The following is an 11,313-nucleotide window of genomic DNA, read 5'->3' as shown; positions in this document are numbered from 1 at the left end:
TTGAAAATCATTCCATACACAAAGGAAATTAATACTGCTTAAAGTACATGCGCTGTGATCCTGGCCAAAGGTACTGTAAGGCTGGGAATAATCCAGCTGACTTCTTTGGGTCAGAGCCAGAGAAATAATGAATTCAAAATGCTAACTATGTTATTTCAAAGTGACTGAATATACAATAGGGGAAAATGTAGGAAAAAAAATCCAAACCTACATGGATTAGACCTGAATTCACGGCCAAATTTCTCTCTGACTTTGTACTGAAACTTCCGTTTTGTATAAAAGGTATAAATTGGGTCAGAATTAACCTCTGAAAGGTGGTTTATGTGAGGGCCAGGCAGCAGATCCATTCCTTTCAGGAAGCTGAAGTCTTAAATGGAATGAACCTTAAGGGAGGCACTTTGAAGAAAAAAAAAAAAAAAGTAACTGATCTTGCAGGTGTTGGTGAAATCCTTGCTACATTTAAGTGAGTATTACCTGTCTTTTAGACTTTGACACTTCCTGTTTTTATGTAGAGTTTACCCCAGTTTTATTGTCTCATGCTTCTAGGTATGATTGAATCAGATGAAAGAAACAGTAAATCTGACATGCCTTGGAAGCAGAGAGGGAAATTGTTTCATAATCAAAATCTAGGAAAAAAACCAAAACCATGTCTTACTATAAGTAATTTGAAAATAACAGAATATAAAATGGCAATTATTGTAAAGTTGCATATTGGAAATACTGAGATCTAATGGCCTTTGTAAAAACAAATGTTGAACTTCCATGTTTGTTGAAAATATAAAATGCAAACTGTGTTTTCTTGAAGAAATATAACCTGAGCTATTTCTGATTAATTTTTAAGATACCCTACGTAAAAACATGCTATATAAATATGCATAAGAAACAAAATTTCCCTTTTCTGTATTATTTGTGTTACAGTAAAGTACTTGTTCTAAATGATGAACATTCAATATCTGCTTCATATTTTGTCTTGAACTTCAGTCAGCATTGAGTTAATAGATAAGAATTAGTCCATTTGTTTCCTATATATTACCTGAAAATGTACTCTAGAAAATGCATTTTCAGATTATATGGGAAGATGGAAAAATAGAGGGACATAGATTAAGACAGCAAAATGTAAAGTTTCTTCCATCTTTTTGCTATAGAATTTCAAGCAATTGTCAGATAGTCATCACCATGCATCCCACAAAAATGAGTACAAAGGTGAAGATGATCATCTTTCAGAAGCTGTTTCCTGCATTAAGAGCCCTTTCTATAGCATAACCTTATGCTGCTAAAGCAATGCACATGGAACTGAAGTTTTCTGTGGCTCGAGTGCCTTACAGGGACCAGCCAGCAGTATTTCTTAAGCTATGATTCAGGCACCCTGAGGAAAACTTAGAGCTAGCAAACTGGGGGGGGTGAATCTCTGCAAAGAAAAAGCTTTACTCACTGGAAAAATCAGCATCAAGAAAGCACAGACAACTGATGATTATGCAATATTAACAGCATGTTTCGCATACTTTGTATTTCTCTGAAGCACAACGATGGATTTTTGTTTCTCTTGGTATAAATACTTCTCAGTATAAAAGTTCTATGAGTAAAAGACCCCAACCCCATGTCACAGTTTTCTTTGTTTATAGTGGTAAAAATTTTAAAGCCCCTCATTCAGGGTTGATAAATGTTTTGAAATGTCAGCCTGCTGATTTTGTTTGAGTGAACAATTTCTTTGGCCTCTGATGGCAGGGAGAAGGTACTAGGAGTTACCTTTGAACCACGCCCATGGGTCTGAAGGCAGCACAGTGTTTCCTTGCCACAGCATGCCACGGGACCTGAGGAATTTGAAAATTCTGTGATCAAAATCTAACTCCAAGTTGACTCTCTCCAAGCCTTTTGACAAAAGCACTTGCCAATGTAATTTCTTATGGGAGTGTTAATAAAATATTTTACTCTTGAATTTCAATGAAAGTATACTGTATTTCAGTCTGTTAGCAAACAAGTTGCTTTTTCTGATTAACTAAATTATTTTTGCCAAATTGACTGTGCAGCATGTAATCACAGATGTCATGAACTCTGCCTCACAAAGCAGATTGCCTGGCACAGTTTGATGTAGTAATAATAGCCAAATGCTTCAGAGCTGCACAAAGTCTTTGTCTCATTCACTCATGTTTGACTTTGCAGGGTATCCTGGTCTATTTAACAGAGGGAGAACACAACAAATGAACTCTTGACTGCAATGCAGTAGGTAGAATGTTTGTCAGACCTAACATTCATTTACAGCTGCTAGTGGCTGCAACAGCTTGGAAACCTTACAGTGCAAGACAGACAGCCTTTATCTATCTGTGTGCTGGTTTTGGCTGGGATAGAGTTAATTTTCTTCACAGTAGCTAGTATGGGGCTATGTTCTGGATTTGTGCTGGAAACAGCGTTGATAATACAGGGATGTCTTTGTTATTGCTGAGCAGTGCTTACACAGAGTCAAGGCCTTTTCTGCTCCTCACCCCACCCCACCAGTGAGTAGGCTGGGATTGCACAAGAAGTTGGGAGGGGACACAGCTGGGACAGCTGACCCCAACTGACCAAAGGAATATTCTGGACCATATGATGTCATGCTCAGCAATAAAACTGGGCAGGGGTTGGCAGGGGGGGCTGCTGCTTGGGGACTGGCTGGGCATCGGTCGGTTGGTGGTGATCAATTGTTTTCATTTACATCATTTGTCTGTCTTGGGTTTTATTTCTCTCTCTCTGTTATTTTTTTCCTTTTCCTTTTCCTTACTACTACTACTGCTACTATTATTATTATTATTATTAAACAACTGTTTTTATCTCAACCCATGAGTTTTCACACTTTTACCCTTCCAATTCTCTCCCCCATCCAACTGGAGGGAAGTGAGCGAGCGGCTGTGTGGTGCTTAGTTGCTGGCTGGGGTTAAACCACGACAGTCTGGCAGGGAGGTAAATGAAAACTAAAGAAACAAGCAACTCTGTTCATAGAGGGCAATAATATAGATGGGAAATAATTCTGCCAAGGAGAAAACAAAACTTTACACATCCACTTTCTAATTGCTCAAATTCTGCTTTTTCACAGTTAGGCAATGGCTGAGATAAGAGACTGGACCAACAAAGACAGTGAAGAACAACCATAAATAGATTGTTAATATTTGATTAAAAGAAGTTAGGATGCTGTCTTTAAAGCAATTCTTAAAGGAACATAACCATCCAGACAGGATTCAGTCAAGTGAGGAGTTAATCATGTGCAATATCAGCATTGCTATTTGCATGTAAATTTGATGAGCACTTTGTTCTTCCCTGTCTGTTCTGGTTTTCCTTGGGGCCTGTTACTAGTTCCACTCTGTTGCCTTCTTTGTTTGGCTATCTTGTACTTTGAATTCCCCACTTGAATTTCTGAGATAGTTTCAGAAAGCAGCAACCTCCTGACAGACCTTCCCAGAGTTGAGCCTCATTTCCTTCAGCCTCCTGTGGGTTTTCCCTCGGTTTAAAAAAAAAAAAAAAAAAAAAATCAGTATCCTACACTTCCTCCTCATGCCACACAGGGAGCTGGTGCCCACAGCGGGGAGCCAAGGGATCGAGGACAGGGCTTTTGCTCCACCTTTTCCAAGATCCATGCTAGGTGATCACAGCTCCCCCCTGTGGTACCAGAGGCAAACTCTGTCCCGGGGCTATGATGCAAGGTTTCCCCTGTGGCACTCTTTTTTTCAGCAAGAACTCAGTAGTTGGTATACTGATGCTATTTCTGCAGAAAGAAATACTCTGTTACTCAAGTCCAAGGAGATGGAAATCAGCCGTTCAACCTTATTCTTACTTGGCTGAGAAACAACATAGCCAAACTTCTACTCATGGCATGCACCAATTTTGGATTTCCAAAGCTGTTTTATTGTGCCTTAGTCTTACAGTCTTCCAGTAACCTTCAAGTAATCTTGAAGCTCACTTCTTTAAACCCAGATGATGCTACTTAAGTCGCAGCCTAAAGAGACAGATGTAAACTATGGCCAGAACTGCTACTTATTTTCCACAACTGCTTTATAATTTCTTGGAACAAAAATGTCAGAAGTAGAGCAACCATGAAAGTTTATCCTAATTCTATGTAACTTGTTCCACCTAAGGTGTTTGCATTCACAGCTCTAGATAATCCCTAGAACAAACCAGATGCAACTCCAGGGCTGCGGGTCGGTGGTTGGGGGAGGGCAAGGCCAGGCAAGGCGGTTACGGGCTGGGCCCGAGGGGAGCTGAGCTGAGCTTCGGCGGCGCTGCATGCGAGCAGACTTCCCTCCCGGCAGGGCTGGGGTATCCTCCCGCCGGGGGTGTGAGTGTGGTGAGGGGTAGCTGCAGAGCCCCTTGTGCACACCCACCCTACTGCCGGGCCCGGGTTGTTGTGGCCTGCGCCGCCGAGTGCTTCCTGACGCGCTTTCCATGGGCGTTCTTGTTGCTTCCGCAGATGAAAGAAACGATCATGAACCAAGAAAAGCTCGCTAAGCTCCAGGCCCAAGTGCGCATCGGTGGCAAGGTAGGAGTCGTCTCCCCTCCCTGCCTCAGGATTGTGCGTCTCTGCCCACACACTGGGCCTAGGACGCGGGATCCTGAAAACTCGGGTGGGGAGCAGCCCTAAGGGTTCTCAGCTTGGCTGGACCGTCCTGGGGGAAGCTGCACTGCTACAGGGATCTCTAGTCAGTTCAGTAGAAGCAGGATGTAGGAGCTGAACCTCCAGCCTTTTCTGTTTGGGTTTGTTATGTTATAGCTGACTTGTAGCCTATATTCTTGTATAGGCTATATTAGAAGGCACTTAAGATTTGAAGTAAGTAGACCTTACAGCATGTGATCTTGGGTATAGTTTTCATAACAGATTAGAGAGGGCTATGTTCCAAATTCTTGTCGCAAATCTTTAAGATGCCCATGGCTGTTTTCTTGCTCTTTAGGACAAAGCTGGAGTTTCTGTACTTGTCATACTCTTATTGTAGAATAACATGCTCGGAAGGCCTTTTTATTTTGACATCTGAATATATGTAGCTGTGTGATTCTTATAATCTGAAAATAAAAAAGTACGTTGAATATAGTTGTATGCTAGTAAACATTTTAATTACACTTTCAGTTTTAAGGCAAGAATTTGTTAGTAATTTTTTTTTTTATACCTGAGGAAACGTACACACAATATTTTAGAATACAAGCTATTCAACAGAACTCTTGCTGAGAGAGTTTCCAGTAGCTTTCATTCCTCTGTTGAAGTTTTTGCCTTTAGCTGGAGATTTAGGCAGCCTTAAATCAGTGTTAATCCAGTAATTAACTGGCTTGGTGATTTTGTGTATTCTTTGTATGAGTTACTAGTTAAGCAGAGAACTGCTGTATTATATTGATGATTATGTGCATGTTACCAGCGTGTGTGTATTGACTATAGAGGTTTTTAACATTTGTCACTGTACTGGGTTTTTTTCTGCCTTGTGAGAAAAGGTTGCACATTGCCTCTGCTGGAAGATTTTCATGACACTGCAAGGCTGCAGATCTTAAAAACAAGCTAAATATTATATTTAGGTGGAGGGCTATTGTACTACTTTTTATATGAAATTTGATATTTTTGTGTAGGATGTTGATACAGCTAAATGTCATTTTGTTTCTTCCAAACCTTTTTAGAACACTGGCAGATGAGTCTGTAGCATTCCGTTTGTGGCCTGCTGTACCCACTTCCCTTTAATATAAAGGTAGAGGGGTGTGAACAGCGTGTCTCAACATGATCAGGATGGAATTTGCTTTCTAAAACCCTGTAATCTTTAGAAGCTTAAATCTGTGGGGATGAAAGCAACAGCTGTTCATTTAAATTAAATTCATATTTCCTGGTTCGATATCCATACTTAATATGGGTAAAAAGGGGATACATGTTCCTATATAGCCTTTGATTCAAGACATCCTTTTTTGAAATTGGAGAGGTCTTTTGTCCAGAGAGACTTAACATAACCCTTATGCGGCTCAGTTCCTGGGTAGCCAAGGTACTTAATTTAAGCCATTTCTGTAATTTTAGTAGTTTTCAAATTGCTGTGTGTGCTAACCTGACAGTAGCAGGGAACGAACATCAGGCTTTCTAGACAAACAACTAAACTTTTGAGCTGTAGTCTTCCAAGTGTTAGTTTCATGTGAATTTGTCTATTAACATTTCTTGTTGTTTGTAACTGGATTATGTTAGAGGTGTTAGTGTCCGGCTAGTTTTCTGACTTCTACCAGTGGACTCAAAAGGTATTGCAGCCATTTATACAGCTGGGCAGCAACACATTTTCTTATTGCTAGCATGTAGCAGATGGGCAACTGGAGTAGGAGAACTTAGATTAGTAGTTATAGTGTGTCAAAAAGGAGCTTAGCTTCACCTATTCCTACACATTTTAATGTCAAATTTTACTGAAGCCTTATGATTGTGCGAGGAAGTATAAAATGACACTTTCTTCTTTTTCGTAGTTATAGATATCTTCTAATATGGGACAATTATTTCCCTGGAGAAATCTAGAGCTCTGTGACTGTAGGGGAACTTAACCTTTGCTTTTTTTGCTTTCTAAACAGGAGTGGTCTGGAATACTATGTAGAAGTATTTTTAAAAAATATATTTATAAAGTATTTTGGGAAAATAAGTGTTCTTCAAATTTGTATGTGCAAGTCCATCAGATGGAGATGTCTATTTGGAATAAAAAAATGAGTGTTTTGGGTTTTCTCATATTCATTTGTTAATGATATGTTGATAACTTTATGGTCTCTGACTCTTTATTATAAAAATTTGGCTACAACTTGAGAAAGATGATCTAAGGAAAAATTAATGGGCTTCAGAAATTACTGAAAACTGTGCTCAGTCTTCAGTTTTATGCCTATGGTAACAGACAAGGATAAGCTTGCAATTTTTCTTTTTGAAGTAGGATGCTGCAGAATCCCCATGAGAATTGTGGAATAAAGGTTCTCTGGTGCCTTGCTTCCTAAAATCTCACGCTTCTGACAAATGTGCAAAGCTTGCTTTATAGCAAGGGAAAGACTGCTGCAGTGCAGTTGGAGGGGTGGGGTTGTGTGTGCTGTAACACAGAAATAGAACTTTGTATACAAAGTTGATTTGTAGATGGCTGCAGAGTAGTTATACGGCCATGAGGATTAGAGTTTGTGAAGAACTATTTAAATATTAATTTATAAATTTTTTTGCAAAGGGTACTGCCCGCAGAAAGAAGAAGGTTGTCCACAGAACAGCTACAGCAGATGACAAGAAACTTCAGTTTTCTTTGAAGAAACTGGGTGTCAACAATATTTCTGGAATTGAAGAGGTAATTGCTTCAAAGGGAAAAATGCTTTTCTATATATAAATATAAAATGTATCAAACAATTTCCTGGTAAGTAGCATCTTAAACTTGCCTGTAAATTATCAATAGGTCTTTATTGGGCTTTAGGAACTTCAGGTAGTTTCCTGTTAAATTGAAAAATCATGCTAAACTGCTTGAAATACCGGATTTTTATTTTTTCTTCCCCTGCAGGTAAATATGTTTACCAACCAAGGAACAGTCGTTCACTTCAATAACCCTAAAGTTCAGGCATCTCTGGCTGCTAACACTTTCACTATCACCGGCCGTGCTGAGACAAAGCAGCTGACAGAAATGCTTCCTAGCATCTTAAATCAGCTCGGAGCTGACAGTTTGACCAGCCTGAGGAGATTAGCAGAAGCCCTACCCAAGCAACGTAAGTTGAAACTTGAATGCATTTCATGCTGGCAGCTATGTGGCTTATTTGTATAGCTGCAGTGAAATTCAGTGCACTCTTACTGTCTGCAAGCATATTATAAAATGCTTATAAAGAAATGGAACTCTTAGGTCTTATTTATAACTCAAGTCCAGCAATGAATATAACAGAATAAAGCAGAGGCACCTGTCTCTCAGCATATCTTGCAGCTGGTCTAGGACTAGAAAGTTGTGGCCAGACTTGATTTCGTGGTAGTTTACTTCTTGGTGTGGCTACCGTATTTTGGCATACCTAGTTCATTAAAGCTAGGTAGAGTTACTCTAGGAGAGTTAGGTTTTAAAAAAAGATATACTTTGAGTATGTCTGTTTTGACACTTTCAATGGAAACATAAACAACAGGGAGAGGGACTTGAGGACAGACATCTTGCTACTGCGTTGCTCCCTCGCAGGTGTAGTGAAGGTATTTCTTCTTGCATGGGCTTTTTGATAGCTAAGAGGGAATTATACAGTATTTGTAAGGAAATATGTTATAATTTCTGTGTGTGTAGAACAGTGTAGAGAACAGGACTGGCATGATCGTTAAGCTAGATACACCAACTTCCTATTCCATCCTTAAATTAGTAAAAGAACCTGAACACTTGTTCTCCCTAAAACTGTGTGGGAAAAGTAGAGGAGGAACTTAAGTATGTGGTGTTTGGAAAAGGTGCTTCTGCTACAGGGTGAGAATTGGGAGTGAAAGACAGGCTTGTTGACACTGGGAACATTCTTAGTGTCCTGCATGTAGGGTCTTCCTACTTACTTCCTACTTCTTCTGGTAGTTATGAACTTGATTGTTACGTTTTTTTCTTTCTGTGCTTTGCTGCCAGCAAAGATAGCCTCTGTTTCCATTCCTAAAGCTGATGATGCTTCCCTTCTGTCAACTTCCCACTGAAAAAAATCCTGCTAGAAGTAGTCTTCAGGAGGTGAGGTAAACTGCTTATTTCCCCATGAAGCTCAGGTCCCTCCTTCCTAGTGTCACCTGTGTGGCTTCCTTGTGGTAGTAGTGGGGCTTGAAAGAAAGAAAACTTGAAGGATTTAAAATGATCCCTTAAGATCTCTCTTCTTATAGCAAGGTGAGTATATTCTGGATAAGCTAAATTGCACAGTTTTGATATTAGGGAAGCTTGTTTAAAGTGCTTGCTTTGTATGACCTGGTAAATGGCTATTTCTTTCCACTTTGGGTGGATGCCAGAGTAGTTGCACAAACCTTTCCATTCAGCATTGTCTGCTAGATTTGGAAGTCTGACATCAGAGTGAAGTATCTGTGATGATTGCATTTGCAGGTGCTAAAGTAAACTTAGTCTGGTCTGGGGGATGAGAGAGAATGCAGACAATTTAGGAGGAAATAACATGGTTTGCTTTTAAAATGTTGTATTTGTCACTAAGATGCACTCAAGCTGTAACAGCTTTCTGCTGTTAAAAAAACAAAAGGAGGGTTAGCGGTGACCTTGTCCCAAGCCCTTTCAGAACAAAGTTTATGCATTCATCTATTTTGGTTCTCTAGAAATCAGGGTACAGCAATTTCAGAAGTCTAATATAAACCCATCTCTTTCCTCATGCTTTTCTTGAAAACTGAGAAGGATTAATTAGGATAAAACAGAGGTGATAGGCTAAGCTGTCTCATACTCTCTAGGTAGTACAGCTAAGAATAGCAGTAAAAGTAGTGGCACAGGCACCCAGGGACCTGAGATATCTATTCTTAGCGTTATACTGCTGCAGTTTCACAGATGCTCATTGGTCTGCTACAATGGACATGGTTAAGTCTTGCTAGCTCTGGCAAATAGAATGGGAATAGTTAAGAAATTACTGAGTCAGCAGAGATGTGGACCAGGACATGTGGTTACCTCAGCCACCTAAGTATAAAATTGTGCGTCCAGTTCCATATTCCTCTGACTTTGCCAGGGAACAGTAATATCTTTAAGTGCCTCTAGTCATGTGTGTCTACCTGCAGCTTCACAATTACACCTTAGTTTTCCTTGAAGGCCTGGGATCATAAGATCCTAAGATTTCCTTATAACTTGCTAATGTTGTAAAATATGTAAGCCTCAAGAACCACTGAGTAGTCAATAAACCAAGCTGTTTTTAAGAGAAATGGGTAAAAAAATCAGTCTCTCTGCTTTTAGCTGAAAATGATTACCATGTAAGGCGCTCTATATATCTAGAACCAAGATGGTGACTAGTAAACTGGTTTAGCATGCATCTTCTCATTTTCCAGCTGGGCTGTTTGAGCATTATCAGTAACAAAGGGTTAGTTGTAGATTTCTATTCAGCAGAGGAACTGGATAGAGCATTGCAGTTTAGCTCAGACTCTTTGATAATGTTTTCAAAAAACACAAAGCAAAACAGCTTTGTAATCAAGATGCTTATGTGGTGAGCTTGACTGATGCTTTTGAACTGCTTCCTCTTGCAGCTGTGGATGGAAAAGCACCACTTGCTACTGGTGATGATGATGATGATGATGATGATGAAGTTCCAGGTAAGAACAAGCATGCAATGGAGGAAAAGGAAGTGAATTTTGCTGAGAGGTAACATGTGCGGCATAAGATTGAGCCAAGGACGGTAAGAGTATTGACTAGTCACTCGCTGTTCTAGAATTTCTGTGGGCACTGTTTTCAGACGCCATGTGAGACTTAGATGGACCATTGGTTTGAGCTAGCGTTTTTGTCCTGTGTAGGAGTAATAGCTATGGCTAAGATAATTAATATTCATTAAGAAGAGTGGTAAGAAACTACCTTTTCAGTATCACTTTGCCCAGTTGTGAGTATGGTGAAGTTAAATGCTCTTAGAATTGTGCTTTATAATGAACCATCTAAAACTTACTTGTTTAAACAAGAAGAATGAACCATGAAGCTCTTAAATGTTATTTGGTCTGTATTTTATAAGCTGAATTTTTTTTGCCTTGTAAGCACTTGACATGGAGTAGAACTTTGGGGGGGGGGAATTGGCAAAGCAGAAGTGGGTCAAACTTTAATTTCAACGTTTTTCTTTTTGTAGATCTTGTCGAAAACTTTGATGAAGCTTCAAAGAATGAGGCAAACTGAACTAAGTGACACTTTCTGAATAAAGTTAAAACTTGAAAAAGCTACATGGAGCTGCTATTTTATATTGTGACTGCTTTTATTTGATTTTATGTTTATTTCCTGATGAGGTCTCAAGATTTGTAATATTTGGAAACTCCTTGAACCTGCATCTCATTTTCAGTTATTGCTTGTACACAATATTATTTTTGTGGCCTGGTTGAACAAGCCTATGCTTTGAAATAAGTCAGATTGCTAATGAATCTCTGCCTAGACGCAATTTTTGAGTAACTTGTATACAAGCAAAACCCCATCTTTAATGAACTTTGGCATACAATAAAAAATATAAAATAAACTTTTCTGGTGTGGCTTTTTGTCAGAAAAGCAGGAAAAAAAATTGGCCATAACTCCTAAACAATCATAAAAGGTCTTGCTTTTCTGCAGAGCATCTTCCTTTTGCTGTGTTAGAAAAATGGCTTCTAAAAAAATTTTGGTGCATAATGGAGCATTTTAGACTTAATCGGTGAATTCCCAGTGTTTGCAGGTCAGAGCACATACACTGTGTTCCTAA

General features: G+C 39.3%; 1 protein-coding gene across 2 annotated transcripts; it reads left to right on the top strand.

The window, feature by feature from the left end:
- The first annotated feature begins 4,333 nt into the window (after positions 1-4,333).
- Positions 4,334-11,091, top strand: LOC148054209 (transcription factor BTF3-like). 2 transcript variants are annotated; one of them, XM_087770733.1, is made up of 5 exons: positions 4,351-4,504; positions 7,164-7,277; positions 7,485-7,686; positions 10,136-10,201; positions 10,720-11,091. In XM_087770733.1, exons 1-5 carry the CDS (start codon positions 4,436-4,438, stop codon positions 10,764-10,766), a joined length of 498 nt encoding a protein of 165 aa, XP_087626859.1. In that variant the 5' UTR covers positions 4,351-4,435; the 3' UTR covers positions 10,767-11,091. The 2 variants fall into 2 exon arrangements, with proteins under 2 accessions (XP_087626858.1, XP_087626859.1); XM_087770732.1 differs by lacking the exon at positions 10,720-11,091 and having other exon boundaries at positions 4,334-4,504; positions 10,136-10,701.
- Positions 11,092-11,313: the final 222 nt, after the last annotated feature.

The sequence above is a fragment of the Nipponia nippon genome, unplaced genomic scaffold (assembly GCF_047370975.1).
Source record: "Nipponia nippon isolate SJK-2023a ecotype South Korea unplaced genomic scaffold, ASM4737097v1 scaffold_33, whole genome shotgun sequence".
Taxonomy (NCBI): domain Eukaryota; kingdom Metazoa; phylum Chordata; class Aves; order Pelecaniformes; family Threskiornithidae; genus Nipponia; species Nipponia nippon.
This window is presented reverse-complemented; position numbering and strand designations above follow the sequence as displayed.